General features: G+C 41.2%; 1 protein-coding gene across 6 annotated transcripts in view; it reads right to left on the reverse strand.

Annotated features, from left to right (window-relative positions):
- Nlrp1b (NLR family, pyrin domain containing 1B) overlaps nt 1-21,849 on the reverse strand; it is a 55,177-nt gene that overhangs the window by 14,203 nt on the left and 19,125 nt on the right. For 4 of the 6 annotated variants that reach the window (XR_015631782.1, XM_087574980.1, XM_087574981.1 and 1 more), the window contains 6 exons: nt 18,973-19,143; nt 18,069-18,239; nt 15,861-15,950; nt 15,165-15,247; nt 14,084-14,183; nt 12,497-12,720 (listed from right to left, as the gene is read on the reverse strand). Coding sequence is in view for 4 of the 6 variants with exons in the window: in XM_087574980.1 (XP_087431106.1) it covers nt 12,497-12,720; nt 14,084-14,183; nt 15,165-15,247; nt 15,861-15,950; nt 18,069-18,239; nt 18,973-19,143 (839 nt within the window). In the remaining 2 variants the exon portion in view is untranslated. Of the gene's footprint in view, nt 1-12,496; nt 12,721-14,083; nt 14,184-15,164; nt 15,257-15,860; nt 15,951-18,068; nt 18,240-18,972; nt 19,144-21,849 lie in introns of all 6 variants that reach the window. The other 2 variants (XR_015631781.1, XM_087574979.1) reach the window with 1 other exon arrangement.

The following is a 21,849-nucleotide window of genomic DNA, read 5'->3' on the forward strand; positions in this document are numbered from 1 at the left end:
TTTTCTGAGGAATCTCCAGACTGTTTTCCAGAGTGATCGTAGCAGCTTGCTATCCTACCAACAATGGAGGAGTGTTCTTTTCCCATATCCTCGCCAGCATCTACTGTCACCTGAGTTTTTGATCTTAGGCATTCTGACTGGTGTGAGGTGGAATCTCAGTGTTGTTTTGATTTGAATTTCCCTGATGATTAAGGATGTTGAACATTTCTTTAGCTTCTTAGCCATGTGGTATTCCTCAGTTGAGATTTCTTTGTTTAGCTCTCTACCCCATTTTTAATAGGATTATTTGAAACTCTGGAGTCTAACTTCTTGAGTTCTTTGTGTATATAAGATAGTATCCCTCTATCTGATGTAGGGTTGGTAAAGACCCTTTCCCAATCTGTTGGTTGCTGTTTTGTCCTATGGACAGTGTCCTTTGCCTTATAGAAACTTTACTATTTTATGAGGTCTAATTTGATGATTCTTGATCTTAGAACATAAGCCATTGGTGTTCTGTTCAGGAAAATTTCCCCAATGCCCATGTGTTTAAGGTTCTTCCCCACTTTTTCTTCTTCTTTTTTTTTAGGGTATCTGACACCTTTTATTTTAGTTTTGGCCAAAAAAAAAAATCACACAGTGGTACACATACCACAGAGAAGCACATATTTTAAAACAAACCAATAAAAAAACAGCATCAAAATCACTGGTTTTAGACATGGCTTGTAGCCATGCTTCCCACTATTTTCCTTTCATTCTTTTTTTTAATCTTTATAAAATTGAGTATTTCTTATTTACATTTCTTTTTTTTTTTTTTGCACTTCTTTGCTTCATCCATCTTGTCTAATTGGGTGGCTGTATATGTATGGGCCACATGTGGGGCAGGCTCTGAATGGTAGTTCCTTCAGTCTCTGTTTTAATCTTTGCCTCTCTCTTCCCTGCCAAGGGTATTCTTGTTCCCCTTTTAGAGAAGGAGTGAAGCATTCACATTTTGATCATCCGTCTTGAGTTTCATTTGTTCTAGGCATCTAGGGTAATTCAAGCATTTGGGCTAATAGCCACTTATCAGTGAGTGCATACCATGTATGTCTTTCTGTGATTGGGTTAGCTCACTCAGGATGATATTTTCCAGTTCCAACCATTTGCCCACGAATTTCATAAAGCCGTTGTTTTTGATAGCTGAGTAATATTCCATTGTGTAGATGTACCACATTTTCTGTATCCATTCCTCTGTTGAAGGGCATCTGGGTTCTTTCCAGCTTCTGGCTATTATAAATAAGGCTGCGATGAACATACTGGAGCACGTGTCTTTTTTATATGTTGGGGCATCATTTGGGTATATGCCCAAGAGAGGTATAGCTGGATCCTCAGGCAGTTCAATGTCCAATTTTCTGAGGAACCTCCAGACTGATTTCCAGAATGGTTGTACCAGTCTGCAATCCCACCAACAATGGAGGAGTGTTCCTCTTTCTCCGCATCCTCGCCAGCATCTGCTGTCACCTGAGTTTTTGATCTTAGCCATTCTCACTGGTGTGAGGTGAAATCTCAGGGTTGTTTTGATTTGCATTTCCCTTATGACTAAAGATGTTGAACATTTCTTTAGGTGTTTCTCAGCCATTCGGCATTCCTCAGCTGTGAATTCTTTGTTTAGCTCTGAACCCCATTTTTTAATAGGGTTATTTGTCTCCCTGTGGTCTAACTTCTTGAGTTCTTTGTATATTTTGGATATCAGGCCTCTATCTGTTGTAGGATTGGTAAAGATCTTTTCCCAATGTGTTGGTTGCCGATTTGTCCTAACCACAGTGTCCTTTGCCTTACAGAAGCTTTGCAGTTTTATGAGATCCCATTTGTCGATTTTTGATCTTAGAGCATAAGCCATTGGTGTTTTGTTCAGGAAATTTTTTCCAGTGCCCATGTGTTCCAGATGCTTCCCTAGTTTTTCTTCTATTAGTTTGAGTGTATGTGGTTTGATGTGGAGGTCCTTGATCCACTTGGACTTAAGCTTTGTACAGGGTGATAAGCATGGATCAATGCATTCTTCTACATGTTGACCTCCAGTTGAACCAGCACCATTTGCTGAAAATGCTATCTTTTTTCCATTGGATGGTTTTGGCTCCTTTGTCAAAAATCAAGTGACCATAGGTATGTGGGTTCATTTCTGGGTCTTCAATTCTATTCCATTGGTCTATCTGTCTGTCTCTGTACCAATACCATGCAGTTTTTTTCACTATTGCTCTGTAATACTGCTTGAGTTCAGGGATAGTGATTCCCCCTGAAGTCCTTTTATTGTTGAGGATAATTTTAGCTATCCTGGGTTTTTTGTTATTCCAGATGAATTTGCAAATTGTTCTGTCTAACTCTTTGAAGAATTGGATTGGTATTTTGATGGGGATTGCATTGAATCTGTAGATCGCTTTTGGTAAAATGGCCATTTTTACTATTTTAATCCTGCCAATCCATGAGCATGGGAGATCTTTCCATCTTCTGAGGTCTTCTTCAATTTCTTTCTTCAGTGTCTTGAAGTTTTTATTGTACAGATCTTTTACTTGCTTGGTTAAAGTCACACCGAGGTACTTTATATTATTTGGGTCTATTATGAAGGGTGTCGTTTCCCTAATTTCTTTCTCGGCTTGTTTCTCTTTTGTGTAGAGGAAGGCTACTGATTTATTTGAGTTAATTTTATACCCAGCCACTTTGCTGAAGTTGTTTATCAGCTTTAGTAGTTCTCTGGTGGAACTTTTGGGATCACTTAAATATACTATCATATCATCTGCAAATAGTGATATTTTGACTTCTTCTTTTCCGATCTGTATCCCCTTGACCTCCTTTTGTTGTCTGATTGCTCTGGCTAGAACTTCAAGAACTATATTGAATAAGTAGGGAGAGAGTGGGCAGCCTTGTCTAGTCCCTGATTTTAGTGGGATTGCTTCAACTTTCTCTCCATTTAGTTTAATGTTAGCAACTGGTTTGCTGTATATGGCTTTTACTATGTTTAGGTATGGGCCTTGAATTCCTATTCTTTCCAGGACTTTTATCATGAAGGGGTGTTGAATTTTGTCAAATGCTTTCTCAGCATCTAATGAAATGATCATGTGGTTTTGTTCTTTCAGTTTGTTTATATAATGGATCACGTTGATGGTTTTCCATATATTAAACCATCCCTGCATGCCTGGGATGAAGCCTACTTGATCATGGTGGATGATTGTTTTGATGTGCTCTTGGATTCGGTTTGCCAGAATTTTATTGAGTATTTTTGCGTCGATATTCATAAGGGAAATTGGTCTGAAGTTCTCTTTGTTTGTTGGGTCTTTGTGTGGTTTAGGTATAAGAGTAATTGTGGCTTCATAGAAGGAATTCGGTAGTGCTCCATCTGTTTCAATTTTGTGGAATAGTTTGGATAATATTGGTATGAGGTCTTCTATGAAGGTTTGATAGAATTCTGCACTAAACCCGTCTGGACCTGGGCTCTTTTTGGTTGGGAGACCTTTAATGACTGCTTCTATTTCCTTAGGAGTTGTGGGGTTGTTTAACTGGTTTATCTGTTCCTGATTTAACTTCGGTACCTGGTATTTGTCTAGGAAATTGTCCATTTCCTGTAGATTTTCAAGTTTTGTTGAATATAGGCTTTTATAGTAAGATCTGATGATTTTTGGAATTTCCTCTGAATCTGTAGTTATGTCTCCCTTTTCATTTCTGATTTTGTTAATTTGGACACACTCTCTGGGTCCTCTCGTTAGTCTGGCTAAGGGTTTATCTATCTTTTTGATTTTCTTAAAGAACCAACTTTTGGTTCTGTTGATTCTTTGTATGGTCCTTTTTGTTTCTACTTGGTTGATTTCAGCTCTGAGTTTGATTATTTCCTGCCTTCTACTCCTCCTGGCTGTATTTGCTTCTTTTTGCTCTAGAGCTTTTAGGTGTGCTGACAAGCTGCTGACATATCTCTCCTGTTTCTTTCTGCAGGCACACAGCGCTATGAGTTTTCCTCTTAGCACAGCTTTCATTGTGTCCCATAAGTTTGAGTATGTTGTACCTTCATTTTCATTAAATTCTAAAAAGTTTTTAATTTCTTTCTTTATTTCTTCCTTGACTAGGTTATCATTGAGTAGAGCATTGTTCAATTTCCACGTATATGTGGGCATTCTTCCTTATTGTTTTTGAAGACCAGTTTTAGGCCGTGGTGGTCTGATAACACGCATGGGATTATTTCTATCTTTCTGTACCTGTTGAGGCCCGTTTTTTGACCAACTATATGGTCAATTTTGGAGAAAGTACCATGAGGAGCTGAGAAGAAGGTATATCCTTTTGCTTTAGGATAGAATGTTCTATAAATATCTGTTAAGTCCATTTGGCTCATGACTTCTCTTAGTCTGTCTACGTCTCTGTTTAATTTCTGTTTCCATGATCTGTCCATTGATGAGAGTGGGGTGTTGAAATCTCCCACTATTATTGTGTGAGGTGCAATGTGTGTTTTGAGCTTTAGTAAGGTGTCTTTTACGTATGTAGGTGCCCTTGTATTTGGGGCATAGATACTTAGGATTGAGAGTTCATCTTGGTGGATTTTTCCTTTGATGAATATGAAGTGTCCTTCCTTATCTTTTTTGATGACTTTTAATTGAAAATTGATTTTATTTGATATTAGAATGGCTACTCCAGCTTGCTTCTTCTGACCATTTGCTTGGAAAGTTGTTTTCCAGCCTTTCACTCAGAGGTACTGTCTGTCTTTTTCTCTGAGGTGTGTTTCCTGTAGGCAGCAGAATGCAGGGTCCTTGTTGTGCATCCAGTTTGTTAATCTGTGTCTTTTCATTGGGGAGTTGAGGCCATTGATGTTGAGAGATATTAAGGAATAGTGATTATTGCTTCCCGTTATATTCATATTTGGATGTGAGGTTATGTTTGTGTGCTTTTCTTCTCTTTGTTTTGTTGCCAAGACGATTAGTTTCTTGCTTCTTCTAGGGTATAGCTTGCCTCCTTATGTTGGGCTTTACCCTTTATTATCCTTTGTAGTGCTGGATTTGTAGAAAGATATTGTGTAAATTTGGTTTTGTCATGGAATATCTTGGTTTCTCCATCTATGTTGATTGAGAGTTTTGCAGGATACAGTAACCTGGGCTGGCATTTGTGTTCTCTTAGGGTCTGTATGACATCTGTCCAGGATCTTCTGGCCTTCATAGTTTCTGGCAAAAAGTGTCTTATGATTCTGATAGGTCTGCCTTTATATGTTACTTGACCTTTTTCCCTTACTGCTTTTAATATTCTTTCTTTATTTTATGCGTTTGGTGTTTTGACTATTATGTGACGGGAGGTGTTTCTTTTCTGGTCCAATCTATTTGGAGTTCTGTAGGCTTCTTGTATGCCTATGGGTATCTCTTTTTTTAGGTTAGGGAAGTTTTCTTCTATGATTTTGTTGAAGATATTTACTGGTCCTTTGAGCTGGGAGTCTTCACTCTCTTCTATACCTATTATCCTTAGGTTTGATCTTCTCATTGAGTCCTGGATTTCCTGTATGTTTTGGACCAGTAGCTTTTTCTGCTTTACATTATCTTTGACAGTTGAGTCAATGATTTCTATGGAATCTTCTGCTCCCGAGATTCTCTCTTCCATCTCTTGTATTCTGTTGGTGAAGCTTGTATCTACAGCTCCTTGTCTCTTCTTTTGGTTTTCTATATCCAGGGTTGTTTCCATGTGTTCTTTCTTGATTGCTTCTATTTCCATTTTTAATTCCTTCAACTCTTTGATTGTGTTTTTCTGGAATTCTTTCAGGGATTTTTGTGTCTCCTCTCTATGGGTTTCTACTTGTTTATTTATGTTTTCCTGGAATTCTTTCAGGCATTTTTGCGATTCCTCTCTGTAGGCTTCTACTTGTTCTCTAAGGGAGTTCCCCACGTCTTTCTTGAAGTCCTCCAGCATCATGATCAAATATGATTTTGAAACTAGATCTTGCTTTTCTGGTGTGTTTGGATATTCCATGTTTATTTTGGTGGGAGAATTGGGCTCCGATGATGCCATGTACTCTTGGTTTCTGTTGCTTGGGTTCCTGCGCTTGCCTCTCGCCATCAGATTATCTCTAGTGTTACTTTGTTCTGCTATTTCTGACCGTGGCTAGACTGTCCTATAAGCCTGTGTGTCAGGAGTGCTGTAGACCTGTTTTCCTGTTTTCTTTCAGACAGTTATGGGGACAGAGTGTTCTGCTTTCGGGCGTGTAGTTTTCCCTCTCTACAGGTCTTCAGCTGTTCCTGTGGGCCTGTGTCTTGAGTTCACCAGGCAGGTCACTTGCAGCAGAAAAGTTGGTCTTGCCTGTGGTCCTGAGGCTCAAGTTTGCTCGCGGGGTGCTGCCCAGGAGCTCTCTGCAGCGGCAGCAACCAGGAAGATATGCGCTGCCCTTTCCGGGAGCTTCCGTGCACTAGGGTTCCAGATGGCGCCTGGTGTTTTCCTCTGGCGTCCAAGATGTGTGTGCAGAGTGCAATCTCTTCTGGTTTCCCAGGCGTGTCTGCCTCTCTGTAGGTTTAGCTCTCCCTCCCACGGGATTTGGGCGCAGAGAACTGTTTATCCTGTCTGTTTCCTTCAGGTTTCGGCGGTGTCTCAGGCGTAGGGTTCCTGCCGCTCCTGGGCCCTCCCCCACGGGAACCCAGAGGCCTTATACAGTTGCCTCTTGGGCCAGGGATGTGGGCAGGGGTGGGCAGTGTTGGTGGTCTCCTCCACTCTGCAGCCTCAGGAGTGCCCACCTGACCAGGCGGTGAGGTCTCTCTCCCACGGGGTTTGGGAGCAGAGAGCTGCTGCGGGCCGGGATCCGCGGGTGTGGGACTTCCGGTAAACACAGGAAGTGCCCGGTCCTAGAGGAATTTTGCCTCTGTGTGTCCTGAGTTCACCAGGCAGGTTTCTTGCAGGGGAAAAGTTGGTCCTACCTGTGGTTCCAAGGCTCAAGTTTGCTCATGGGGCACTGCCCAAGTCCTCTCCGCGGCGGCAGCAACCGGGAAGATCTGCGCCGCTCTTTCTGGGAGCCTCCGTGCACCAGGGTTCCAGATGGCGTTTGGTGTCTTCCTCTGGCGTCTGGATGTGCGCAGAGTGCAGTCTCTTCTGGTTTCCCAGGCGTGTCTGCCTCTCTGAAGGTTCAGCTCTCCCTCCCACGGGATTTGGGTGCAGAGAACTGTCCATCCGGTCTGTTTCCTTCAGGCTCCGGTGGTGTCTCAGGCGTAGGGGTCCTGCCGCTCCTGGGCCCTCCCCCACGGGAACCCAGAGGCCCTATACAGTTGCCTCTTGGGCCAGGGATGTGGGCAGGGGTGGGCAGTGTTGGTGGTCTCCTCCACTCTGCAGCCTCAGGAGTGCCCACCTGACCAGGCGGTGAGGTCTCTCTCCCACGGGGTTTTCCACTTTTTCTTCTATTAGTTTGAGTGTAACTAGTTTTATGTAATGGTTCATGATCCACTTTTACTTGAGCTTTATACAGGGTGATAAGAATGGGTCAATTTGTATTCTTCTATATGCCATCATTTGTTGAAAATGTTGTCTTTTTTCCCACTGGATAGTTCAAGCACTCTGCAGTACAGCTTGAAGTCAGGGATGATGATTCCCCCAGAAGTTCTTTTATTGTTCAGAATAGTTTTTGCTATCCTGTTTTTTGTTTTTTTGTTTTTTTTTTTTTGTTATTCCAAATGAATTTGCAAGTTGCTTTTTCTAACTCTATAAAGAACTGAGTTGAAATTTGGGTAGAGAGTACTTTGATTCTGTAGATTGCTTTTGGCAAAATGGCCATTTTTACTATATTAATCCTGCCAATCCATGAGCATGGGAGGTCTTTCCATCTTCTGAGATATTCCTCAATTTCCTTCTTTAGAGACTTGAAGTTCTGGTCATACAGATCTTTCATTGCTTGGTTAGAATCACACCAAGGTATTTTATATTATTTGTGACTATTGTGAAGGGTGTCATTTCCCTAATTTCTTTTTCAGCCTGTTTATCTTTTGAATAGAGGAAGGCAACTTGTTTGTTTCAGTTAATTATATATCCAGCCACTTTGCTGAAATTGTTTATCAGGTCTATGAGTTCTCTGGTGGAATTTTTGGAGTCACTTAAGTACACTATCATATCATCTGCAAATAGTGATTTTTTGACTTCTTCCTTTCCAGTTTGGATCCCTTTGACCTCTTTATGTGGTCTAGATGCTCTGGCTAGGATTTTAAGTACTATATCGAATAGGTAGGGAGAGGATGGGCAGCCTTATCTAGTCCCTGATTTTAGCGGGATTTCTTCAAGTTTCTTTTGATTTAGTTTGATATTGGCTACTGCTTTGCTGTATGCTTTTACTATGTTTAGGTATGGCCCTTTAATTCCTGATCTTTCCAAGATGTTTATCATGAAGGGGTGTTGAATTTTTCAAATGCTTTCTCAGCATCTAATTAAATGATCATGTGGTTTATTTTCCTGATTTTGTCTATATAGTGGATTACATTAATGGATTTCCATATAGTGAATCTTTGTATTCCTGGGATGAAGCCTACTTGAACATGCTTGAATGATTGTTTTGATGTGTCCTTGGTTTGCACGAATTTTATTGAGTATTTTTGTCTTGATATTCATGAGGGAAATTTGTCTGAAGTTCTCTTTCTTGTAGTGTCTTTGTATGGTTTAGTTATAAGCGTAATTGTGGCTTCAAAGAACGAATTGGGTAGTGTTCCTTCTATTTCTATTTTGTGGAATAGTTTGAAGAGTATGGGTATGAGGTCTTCTTTGAATGTGTGATAGAATTCTGCACTAAACCCATCTGATCCTGGGCTCTTTTTGTTGTAAGACTTTTAATGACTGCTTCTATTTCTTTAGGGTTATGGGACTGCATGGTTAATCTGATCCTGATTTTACTTTGGTACCTGGTATCTGTGTAGGAAATTGTCCATTTTTTCCAGATTTTCCAGTTTTGTTGAGTAGAGAGTTTGGTAGTCGGATCTGATAATTTTTTTTTAATTTCCTCAGTTTCTGTTGTTATGTTTCCCTTTTCATTTCTGATTTTGTTGATTTAGATACTGTCTCTGACCTCTGGTTTGCCTGGCTAAAGGTTTATCTATCTTTTTGATAGGTAGACCAGCTCCTGGTTTTGTTGATTCTTTGTATCGTTCTTTTTGTTTCCACTTGGGAGATTTCAGCTCTGAGTTTTATTATTTCCTGCCATCTAGTCCTCTTGGGTGAATTTGCTTCTTTTTGTTCTAGAGCTTTAAGGTGTGCTGCCAAGCTGTTAGTGTATGCTCTCTATATTTTCTTTTTGGAGACACTCAGAGCTATGAGTTTTCCTTGTAGCACTGCTTTCATTGTGTCTCATAATTTTTGATATGTTGTACCTGCTTTTTCATTGAATTCTAAAATGTCTTTCATTTCTTTCTTTATTTCTTTCTTGACCAAAGTAGAGTGATGCTCAGCTTCTATGAGTATGTGGGTTTTCTGATGTTTTTGTTGTTATTGAAGATCAGCCTTAGTCTACAGTGAGTTGATAGAGTGCATGGGAATATTTAAATCTCCTTGTATCTATGACACCTGTTTTGTGACCAATATATGGTTAGTTTTTGAGAAGATACCATGAGGTGGTGAGAAGAAGGTATATTCTTTTGTTTTAGGATGAAATGTTTTATAGATGTCTGTTAAATGCATTTGGTTCATAATTTCTGTTAGTTTCAATGTGTCTCCATGTATTTTCTGTTTCTATGATCTGTCCATTGATGGGAGTGGTATGTTGAATTCTCCTACTATTATTGTGTGTGGTGTAACATATCCTTTGAACTTTAGTAAAGTCTCTTTTATGAATGCGTGTACCCTTGCATTTGGAGAATAGATGTTCAAAATTGAGAGTTCATCTTGGTAGATTTTTCCTTTGATGAATATAAAGTGTCATTCCTCATCTTTTTTTGATAACTTTTGGTTGAAAGTCAATTTTATTTGATATTAGAATGGCCACTCCAACGTGTATCTTGGGACCATTTGCTTGAAAAAAGTTTTTCCCAGAATTTTATTCTTAAGTAGTATCTGTCTTTGTCACTGAAGTGCATTTTCTGTATACAACAAAATACTAGGTCCTATTTATGGATCCAGTCTGTTAGTATAGGTCTTTTTATTGGGAGAATTCAGTCCATTGATGTTAAGATATATTAAGGTTGATTGTTGCCTGTTATTTTTGTTGTTAGAGGTGGAATTATGTCTGTGTGTCTCTCTTCTTTTGGATTTGTTGGAAGATTACTTTCTTGCATTTTCTAGGGTCTAGTTTCCTTCCTTGTATTGAAGTTTTCCATCTATTATCCTTTGTAGGGCTGGATTTGTGGAAAGATATTGTGTATATTTGGTTTTGTCATGAAATATCTTGCCTTCTCCATATATGTTAATTTAGAGTTTCACAAGATATAGTAGCCTGGGCTGGCATTTGTGTTCTCTTAGGGTCTGTTGACATCTGTCCAGAATCTTCTGGCTTTCATAGTCTCTGGTGAGAAGCCTGGTGTAGTTCTTATAGGTCTGCCTTTATATGTTCCTTGACCTTTTACCCTACTGCTTTTAATATTCTTTCTTTTGTGCATTTGGTGTTTTGACCATTATGTAGTGGGAGAATGTCTTTTCTGATCCAACCTATTTGGAGTTCTGTAGGCTTCTTCTATGTTCATGGGAATCTCTTTCTTTAGGATAGGAAAGTTTTCTTCTATAATTTTGTTGAAGATATTTACTGGCCCCTTAAGTTGGAAGTCTTCACTTTTTTCTATATCTATTATCCTTAGGTTTGATCTTCTCATTGTGTCCTGGATTTCATGGATTTTTTTTGGGTTAGGAATTTTTTGCATCTTACATTATCTTTGATGGTTGTGTCGATGTTTTTCTATGGTATCTTCTGCCCCTGAAATTCTCTTCTATCTCTTGTATTCTATTGGTGGTGCTTGTGCTTATGACTCTTGATCTCTTTCCTAAGTTTTCTATCTCCAGGGTTGTCTTCCTTTGTCATTTCTTTATTTTTTCTATTTACATTTTTACATCCTGAATGGTTTTGTTCTATTCCTTCTCCTGTTTCTTGTGTTTTCCTGTAATTCTTTAAAGGATTTTTGTTTCCTCTTTAAGGGTCTCTACTTGTTTACCTGTGTTTTCCTGAATTTCTTTAAGAGAGTTACTTATGTCCTTCAGAAACTCCTCTATCTTCATCATAAGATGTGATTTTAAATCCAAGTCTTGCTTTTCTGGTGTGTTAGGATATCCAGTATTTGCTGTGGTTTGAGACCCGTGTTCTGGTGATGTCAAGTAGTTTTGGTTTTTGTTGCTTAGGTTCCTGTGCTTGCCTCTCCCCAGGTGGTATCTCTGATGTTAGTTGGTCTTCTTTTCTCTGACTGGAGCTTGTCTCTGCTTTGGGCCTGTGAGCCTTGGTGTGAGAATGCTCCTGGGAGACCACCTCTCTGTTGGCAGGGTTTGGTTCTAAGATCTGTCAGACAGCCCTTCCTCTGGGTACAGATGGAGACTGGAAGGGTCCTGTCCTAGGCCACTGTGTGGCTCTCACTCCACTGTGCTTACATGGTGTCTCTCCTTGGACTGTCAATGGGGAGAAAGTAGCGTCTCTCCTGTGATCTTTGGAGGGGGAATGGTACTGGTAGATCAGCTATCTGCAAGCAGGTTTTGTGTCTGAGAGCTGTGGAATAATCCTGGCTCTGGGCACAGATGGTGACTTGAAGGGCCAGCCCCAGGCTGCCCTGCAGCTCCTGATCCTTGTGCATTCTTGGTGGGTGTCTCCTTGTACACTCAATGGGGAGATAGTGGAGTTTCATCTGTGGGCTGAGTGCTTAGGAGGGAGAGTGCTCCTGGCAGACCAGTTCTCTGTGGGCAGGTTTCATGTCCAAGGGCTGTAAAACAGTCCTGGCTCTGATCACAGATGGGGACCAGAAGCGAAAAATATTTTCTTTCAGGTGTTTGATTTGGAATGGGTAATCTCCAAGAAATGAGATAATGAAATTGCTCCTGCATGATGTGGTACATCTTGGAATTTACATCAACAACATGTTAGCCAATAATTTCAGAGGAATTTGCACAACACAAAAATGTATCTTGTATGACAGTTTGGGGACTCGATAGCTAGTCTTTTCCCAAGGCAGACTCAGACCTCGCACCAGATCCTCAAATTCCCCCTTATTTGTGCTCTGCCAATTTAGACATGTATCCCAGAAGGTGGTGTACCATTACAGCTTCCCTACTTGCTAGCATATACACTAGGCATGCTTGCAGGGAATATGGGGTGCCATTCTTTCATTGTTTAGAGCAGAAATTTCCTGAGGCTTGTACATTGACAGTGCTGGTATCACAGGCTCCAGTAATGGCTTTCTTTATGAGATTGTTCACTGGGACCCTTATTTATAAAACCATCTTCTGAAAGGATCTTTGAAAATCACTTAGGTGGGGGCATTTTATGAGCCCCCTACAATATTAGGACAAACTTTTCCTTATTATCTATGAACCTATAGTAAGACCTGTCAAGCCCATCCATTATTACCACCCTCCTCCTTAATCTTCCCTTGGTTACCTTGGATGGACACAAAATGGGGGAGGTACACAGCAGTCACAGCTCCTTGCTCAGCCTTGATGTCAAACAGAGGTCCAGCTACCATGTAGCTGTGTTGTAAGGGAGTCTTGTCCAGGAATTGACTCCAGGCACAGAATTCGATCTGTATTGTCACTGCCCTTGTCACCACAAAGTGTAGTCCTGTGCTGGGACAGTGGTAGACACCAGCCATGGGCAATTGCACTCTGGAAGAGGGAGAGGCAGACACCAGTTCAAATCAGTATTACTCATTTGTTGTGTGCAGACACAATGCAGAACCCAGGACACAGCAGACTTCAGGCACCTGGCTCTGAGTTTTGTTTCTCTGCTGTTTATGTTGATCCCTGATTAGCCATTTAACCTTCCAACTCTGTTTCCTCATCTGTACATTGGGTTAATGACAACACCATCTTAGAGAGCTGTGAGTACTGAGTGATCTAATGCAAACCTACATGAAACAGATGTCGGGAGCTGTTAGCTCTTCCTGTGATGGTGATGAGAGTGATGAAATAGGTGTGTGTGTGTGTGTGTGTGTGTGTGTGTGTGTGTGTGTGTTGTGATTTAGAGAATAAAACTGGTATCTTGTACACACTAGACTAAGACAAATAATGAGGCACATCATTGGTTTTTAGTATTTATATTCTTAAAGAGTATTTTTCTCAATGAAAGTCTAACTGCTGATATGACTGATAAATTCTTGTCCTTGACACTCTGCTTTACCAAGATCTTCATTGATTTTCCAAGGCTCCCTGTATTGTGACAGGTGGGTGGACACGTGGAAATTGTAAGTGACAGTTTCTCCAGCTGAGGCAGTAACTATTACAGTGTTGGTGGAGGGTGACAGGTTGTGGAAGAAGGCATGGTTGTGTATATAGTCAGTTGTTATGCATGAGACTAGAATCCATGGAGGACAGGGCTGTTGTACATATTGTCATGTTCTTGGCCTCAAGGGGTTCATGGTTCACACTGGTTGTTAGTGAAGTAGGAGAGTGAAGTTAGTGTAGCAGAGAGTACAGAGATGTAAAGTGAATCTAAGGACAGGTGAACCTGAATGTAATGAGGGGAGGGTTGCTACATACACCAGGAATAAAATAATCCCCAAATAGGCCACATTTCAGGTAATGAGCAAAGCTGAACACACACTGTTTAGGTGAAATGAAGAGCTCAGGTCAGCACAGTTGATGTGATAAGAGTGTGCTGGTTGGGAAAGATGAAGTCCTATCTTAAACATGGGAAATGTATAATGAAATTATTGTGGGTGAAATCATATGGTGTCTTGGACTTACAATACTCTGACAGTGTTGACCAAGAAAGATTGAGAGTAGCCAAAACAGATGTGCAAAATGGTTGATGGATCTGAGTAGTTGGTGCTCTTCTGTTTTGTAAATGCCTGAAAAAATGTTCAGAAAAAGGCCTCTATTTTTATAACAGACTAAACTTCTTATTCCAGTCCTGGCTTAGCCTTCTGCACTGGCAAGAAAAGAGAAGATAAGCAGATGCTATCTGTGGGGATCCCTTATGGAAAATGGACTGGGGAAAGCAAGCCATTGCCAGGTAGAGCTCACTCACCGGTACAGGTTCCTCTCTCTGTCAACCACCTCAGTAGACACAGGTCCTGAAGGGCCCCAGAAGTCATCTTCAGTTCCCAGAGTTTCCATGAGTGTCTCTCCTGGAGAGGTAGAGCAAGATGGATGGAATCTCCTTAGTAGTACAAGTTATAAGTACCACTCATGTAGAATAGGCCAGGCAGTGGTCACTTTGTGTTGTCCATGCACGTATTTTCTATCTCCCTGTTTCTGATGTGTGTGTGTGTGTGTGTGTGTGTGTGTGTGTGTGTGTGTTGAGAAAACAACATAATACCATATATGGATGAGCAAGGATAGGTAGGTGAGTCCTAGGTGGTGGCAGATCAGAAGGAGAAAGGGAGACCTAGTACAGCACCTGATACAAGACAAGACAAGATATAAGCCTGATACAAGCTGCTGCCCCCAAGTCTGGAAGAGAAAGAAGCAGTATTCTTTCTTGGTTCTAGGTGTGGAAGGTCTTGCAAGGAGTGGCACTCTTTTTTATGGCTTGTACTGTCCCATGTCAGAGAAGGAAGCATCGATATGATAAACACTTTCAATACATTTATTGCTGATAATTTATTCTCTCTGTGACATGCAACCCATGAAATCTTACTAACATCACTATCTCAAGAAGTTCCAGCTAATGAAACCCTGGTTGACATACTCTCGTGGATGATTGTAATTTCATAATGCCCCGTGCCTAAGTGAAGAGCTATAAGCAGTTAATATCTGGTAGTCTTCCCCAGTCAAGTGCTCCCTAGTAGGTTATCCAACATGTCCAACAGAAAATGGGCTCATCACATTGTATTTATATATACATATGTATACATACGTGTAAGTACACATATTATACAGTACACATAACATCAGTAATATTAAAGAAGAGGTTGGAATTTGAGAGTTTGTGCATAGAACAAAGGAGGATTTGAAGTGACTAGATGAAGTGGCAAAAATGATGGTCAGTATAGTATTTGTGTATGAAGTCTGTAAGAATTCAGAAAAAGAAAAAGAAATGTGATGTCCTCCTACAGATGCTCTTGCAATCTATACTCACATGCTCTGGGTCTGATCCCTTCACTTACTTGACTGTTGTCTCTGCTGTTTGAATGAGTCCATGATATCTTCTCCATCCATGTTCTCAGTGGGGACCATCATGTGTGGCATCCTATACATCCTTAGATATAAGGGAAAGCTAGGGATGTGCACATGCTATCTCCACTTAAAACCCAACGCATCTGAATTTGAACTCTGTCCCATGCTTTTTGCTCTGAGACAACTGTATGAAGGCCCTCATCCTCCTGGGCATTCATGGTTCCAGAACCAGGATAATCTCAACCCCATTCTTTGCTTTATATGAATGTGTCCCCCAGTGTTCACACATTAGAATGTTAATCCCCAATGCAATGACACAGGGCTCATAGGATGAAGGGTCAGGCAAAGAGATCATGAGGGCTCTGCCTTCATGGAGGGGTCAATGCCATCATCACAGAGGTAGATTCCTGTGCCCTGACTGGATTGCCACAAAAACCAGTTTAGCTTCTTGCTCTCATAATATTTCTCTGATGGAAGTGCTTTAATATAATTATATTTTTTTTAAAAAGCCATACAACCACCCTTCATACAGAACCCGTTCTTATTCAATCATTGTGATGCCCTGCTTTTTTCAGGCTCTCTGTATCTTTCCTACTTCAGGACCCTTTCCTCAGTTCTCAGCTTCAAATCAGCCACATAACGCCAGATTGATCTGAGGGAATCCTTTCTCCCTCCATCTTGCTTACCATGTGCTGGAGATTCGTAGCTTTGGATTCTTTGCCTCCAAGTCTCTGAGCTCCATAATCACCTGGTCACTGAGAGAGGCCTGGTCCAACCTGTAAGAACAAGAGAGAACTGTTTTATTCTGGGACCTTCCACAGAATCTTGAGAAGTCAGAGTCGAGGATTCTGGACTCTGTTGTCTGTGGAGGGAGCCAGTGAGGAGGCTCATTCAGTTTCATCCTTGTTTAAGAATCAGAACAAAGGGTTGGGGATTTAGCTCAGTGGTAGAGCGCTTGCCTAGCAAGTGCAAGGCCCTGGGTTCGGTCCCCAGCTCCGAAAAAAAGAAAAAAAAAGAATCAGAACAAAGGAGATAATGGAGAGCAGCAGCAGGTTGAGAGGAAGGAGATGTGTCCATAACGCAGTCTTGGTGGGACTTGGTCAATGTTCAGGGAGATCTGAATACAAGAGAGGACCTTTGGAACATTCCAGGGCTGAAGTGAGTGACTGGACCTTTATACCTACTCTCAACAGGTTAGTCTTTGGAAATATATTATCCCAAGGTGGGGATCATGGCCATACATAAGGGGATTATTGTGGCAAAGGGCACATCTGTAGCTATCAGCATTCCTAAAGGCTGATAGTCATGTCCATATCCCCAGAGTGATTCTGGGCTTCTCTTCAAGGTGAGCAAATAGTGCTGGGATGCAAGGTTTCATGGAATTCTCCTTGAAGGAAAGATCCTTGGTTTCAGGTTCCAGGATTGTTGGTGTTAGAGTAGTGCCTGCCTTCTCTTCTATGCATGGATACATCACTCCTACTCTACTGCTGTGAGGCAGGAGGAGAAAGGCTCCTCCTCCTCTGAGAGGCTGCGCAATGACACCATCCTGCTTCATGAGGTGCCCTCTAGGTGATGGAGCCCTTGAGAGCAGAGAAGGTGTTGGCTAAGATTTCACATGTAACTGAATTGTTACAGACGTGCAGTGGAGGCCAGTCCTGGTGAAGTTCTTCAGTGTTCGAGGAACAGTCATGACTGAAAATGTGTCAAGCATCTGGGTCTGTTTCAGCTACCAAGGGGAGGGATGAAATTGGACTTCACTACCGAACTGTTCATTTAGGTTTGAGAGTTTCAATAAAAGGCCAGACAGAGGGAAGTCCAGGGCATGGGCTTGCCTGACTTCTCCTATTGGTTGGAAGAACTAGCAGGCTCTGTGTACAGGGGTTCAGAGCTTCTGTGGTTCTCTGAGCTCATGAAGCACCAGTAACTTCTGGGAAGGGTTCTTCTGGAATCTGCCTGTGGACTTGTGCTGGGAATGTGGAGGTAAAGGAGAGGGAGCAGTTCAGAGACAGCATGAAGGACTGTGTGGAGAAGGACACATATCTTCAGGGCTATAGTTTGGAGGTTTTCTTAGTTTTCATGGAACTCTAGGTCAGGAGAAATAGTATAGCTCCAGGTACAGAACACTATTTCAGGCTTCTGTATTCAACTCTCTATGGTTCCAGCCCCTATCTGTTTCAGAGCCTTCCCTACTCTACCTTTGCCTGGGCTGCTGGCCTCATGTTGGCTGAACCAAGGCTATTTCTCCTTCATTCCTCAGAGAGCTCTCTTGGGCCTTTCAGTAAAACCATGCCTCTCACAGAATTATATGCTCATGATATTGTTGAACAAAGAACATTCAGCAGTTTGTCAATACAGAGTCACAGGCTGAGTGTGATCAATATCTGTCTCTTTCCATATAATTCAGAAGACTGGGCCACATGTATTTTTGTTTGTTTTCCTAGGGTTTGCACCAATGCTTGACACACAGAGAACCTAATATGAATGCATGTATACATGAATTAATGAATGAACAAATAATGGAAGCACTGTTCTGGAAGAAGACAAGTCTGAGAGTCCCTTACTATATATATAGCCATGCTAATGCATGTGATTTCACCATGCCCAGCTACTTACCTAGTATTATCTTTGCTTTTACAAGTGTATAGTGTATGCCATTTCATATGTACAATGTAATATCCATTACATGTTCATGAGATGGGTATCACATTCCATTTAATCCATGAGGACATTGAGGTTTTGTGAACACAGTGACTTGACCAACACAGGGTGTAAGCGGTACAGCTGGACAGGAGTCAGGCTGACTATGAATTATCTATCCCTTTTCTTTTGTGTGTTTTGTCATCTACATCCCTCCCCCTCCTTATTTCCAGAAAGGAAATGTGGGGATTGCTTACCGCAGGATGCTGAGGTTGCAGGCAGGACTCCTGAGTCCCTTACACAGCAGCCTCACACCATTGTCACCCAGGTCATTCATCTGCAGGTCTAGCTCAGTCAGCCTGGAGTGGGCACTGAGCACTTCAGCCAGGAGTGAACAGCATCTGGATGTGAGGCCACATTCAACAAGCCTGCATGGGAGATGCTCACTGTCAGCTTCTCTAGATGTCTTTGTTTTGAAATTTTTATCTCAGGTCTACTATTGTGAAACTTGGCATGGTGAGCTGCCTGTGCTTAGCTCTCCATGTGCTTTTACTATTCTAGGGAGATAATTCCAAGCTCTCCACAGCTGAGCTGCAGGAGTGATGGATATATGTCAGGATCAATGCTCTGCTGCCATCAGTCATGGCAGAATTCCATAGGCCTAGGACAGTTCACCGCTATATTTCAAGAGCCATGTGACATAAAATTCACCATATGTAGAATAGGGCACAATCTCTTTCATTAAGTGAAATTTTAATCAAGATAAAGCCCATAGAAACAAAGTAGACATCTGATTACTAGTGTAGAGGACAGGAGGAAATGGGAAGATGCCGTTCCTCGGACCTGGATCTTTCTTCCGTTAAGCTTCCCTTTGCCTCTGTATTCTTCACTTCTGCTTTACCCAAGTCCTTAGGAAGTATGCTCCACTGAAACTCTCATGAGTCCATTATTTAATGGGATTTCTTGATGAATGCAGTTTTTCATGATCACCACAAACAGAAAATCCATTTGTTTACTTTAACTAGTATGGCGTGTGTTATAGGTATGGTAATGGTAGCTCAGTGAATATTTGATAAATATCAAGCCTCACCGTAGACATCCTTTGCCTTTAGTCTCCTCCCATCTAACCCTGCTTCTGGGGAGAACTCAGGCCAGACTTACCACAAGCTCTTTAGTTGGCAGTCAGGCTGTTTCAGGGCCTTACAGAGACTGCATACTGCAGAGTAGCTCAGTGGATTTCCACTTAGGTCCAGCTCCTCCAGGTTTCTGGTGAATTTAAGATTGGAGAATAAAATCTTCCAACTGGCATCAGTGATTGGGGTCCACCTGTGCCTGAGGGGAGAGAGAAGTGTTTGACTTGTGTGTGTATGGCCAGTGCACTGCCCTACATAGCAGATGGGGTTTCTATCTGCCTGAGTCCCAGGCACCAGTATGTCATCCCCAGAATTCATTAGCCTTCTACATGTACTTTCGATCCAAGTTGTGGATCCTCTCCTCTGGGTGGTTTCTCACCTCTGTCTTTAGAATAGCGTGCTGTGTGCTCATGTTGTGCATCTGTTTCTGACTCAGTCTATGTGTCCTAAGGGTGTGAACTAATGGCTCACATATTTTCTTTGTAATTTACAGTACTCGGCTCATGGCCTGACACAAAGTGGGACCTTGGAAATTCAGACCGGCTTCTTCTCTTTGATGTGAATGTACCTGCTTTCCTTTGGAAATGATTTCTTGAGTCTCCTGATGGAAGGCTGAAAAATGTATAGGAAGAGAGCTGAGGATTGGCAATTGTGAATGTCTCCATGATGGTATGGTAAACATGATCACACACTATACTACAGTAGTGTTGGTTCCCATGGTCCTTGTATCCTTCCAAGTATAGAGGACCACAGGGAGAGGAGAAAGAAGGGAGAGTGAAAACACACACACACACACACACACACACACACACACACAGAGAGAGAGAGAGAGAGAGAGAGAGAGAGAGAGAGAGAGAGAGAGAGAGATCTGCCCACCCAGTATGGGGTAGTAAGCATTCCTTTATTCCAAGAGAATGTTGAGTCCTAGGCTAGACTAAGCTACAGACACCAAAATGCTTGGAGCAGCACTATGCATGGTGTGTATAATACTGGAACAACAACACTACAAACAAATTAACAAACTCAAAAAATAATAAAAAAATAAAAAGCAAAAAACACAACTGCCAAAACATAGATTTAAATCAGTAAACTTTGAATGGAAAAAAAAGTATATATTTTTTAAAATTTACAACACCAAATAAATATTAGGGAACCCAAGTACTAAACTTTAAAGAATGATTCATTAAAAAAGAATTTATGTACTTTTACTTCATGTGTATGATAGGATGCCTACTTGTCTGTGCCCCACATGGATGTAGGAGCTGGCAGATGCTAGAAGATGTGCATGGTATCTTCTGGGATTATGGTTAAGGTAGTGTGAGGCATTTAATGTGGGTGCTTGGAATGGATCCACATCTTCTCAAAGACCCAGAAATAATTTTCAAAAAAATCATAGGAAAACAATTTCTAGTCTAAAGAAAGAAATTCTTGTAAGCATAAAGGAAGCTATGGAACACTAAATAGATTAGAGCCCAAAACAAAATCCTCTTGCCACATAATAAGCAAAGCACTAAATATACACAAAAAGTAAGAATATCAAAATGGCAAGGGAATGGGTCAAATAACAGATGAAGGAAGACCTATTAGAATTAATCAGACTTCTCAACCCAGACTGTCAATGCCAGAAGGGCCCAGGCAGATATCTTGCAGATTCTAAAGACCATTATGCTAGGTCAGATTGCTATACCCAGCCAAACTTGCAATCACCATAGATGGAGAAAACAAGATGTTCCACTATAAAACTGAATTGAAAGTCTATCTATTCACAAACGCAGCCCTACAGAAGATCATGGAAAACTCCAACACAAGGTTAACTACATCCAGGGAAACAGAGTAATCAAGTAATTTCCCATCAGCAAAACCAAAAGAAGGAACACACACACACACACACACACACACACACACACACACACACACTACCATCACCAACATCAAAAGAAAAATAAATTAAACATCATTGATCTTTAATATCTCTCCATATCAATGGACTCAATTTCCCAATAAAAAACATAGAACTATGAGAATAGATTTAGAAACAGGATCCATAATTATGTTGCATGCAAGAAATACACTTCAAAATCAAAGGAAGGGTACTCAGATTCCGTTGGGGAGAGAGCTGGATTCTCAGAAGTGTGGACAGTCCTGAGAGCACAGGGGAGACCACCACTTCTGCTCACGTTCCTGGCCCAAGGGGAACTCACTTAGAGCCCTCTGGACACAGGAACCTAGGAGCAGTAAGGGAGCAGATCCTTCCAGTCTCTGCCTGCTCCCAGATGTGAAAGGCAGTCACCAGGAGCTCTGACACATCTGAGAGCAGAGTTGAGACCAACTCTTCTGCTCTGAGCAACCTGTCTGGAGCCCTAAGGACACAAAACCCAGGAGTAGTTCATAAAAGAAACTTTACTAAAGCTAAAAGCACACATTGCACCTCACACAATAATAGTGGGAGATTTCAATACCCCACTCTCATCAATGGGCAGATCATGAAAACAAAAACTAAAAAGAGACATAGAGAAACTAATAGAAGTTATAAACCAAGTGGATTTAATAGATATTTATAAAATGTTTCATCCTAAAACAAAAGAGTATACCTACTTATCAGCACCTCATGGTACCTTCTCCAAAATTAACCATACAATCATCCACAAAACAGGCCTCAACAAATAGAAGATGATTGAAATAATCCCATGCATTCTATCAGATCACCCCAGACTATGGCTGGTATTCAAAAATATCAAAAACAATAGAAAGCTCACATACACATGGAAGTTGAACAATGCTCTACTCAATGACAACTTGGTCAAGGAACAAAATAAAGAAATTAAAGACTTTTTAGAATTTAATGAAAATGAAGGCACAACATACCCAAACTTATGGGGCACAATGAAAACAGTGCTAAGAGAAA

The sequence above is a fragment of the Rattus norvegicus genome, chromosome 10, assembly GCF_021556685.1.
Source record: "Rattus norvegicus strain SHRSP/BbbUtx chromosome 10, alternate assembly SHRSP_T2T, whole genome shotgun sequence".
Taxonomy (NCBI): domain Eukaryota; kingdom Metazoa; phylum Chordata; class Mammalia; order Rodentia; family Muridae; genus Rattus; species Rattus norvegicus.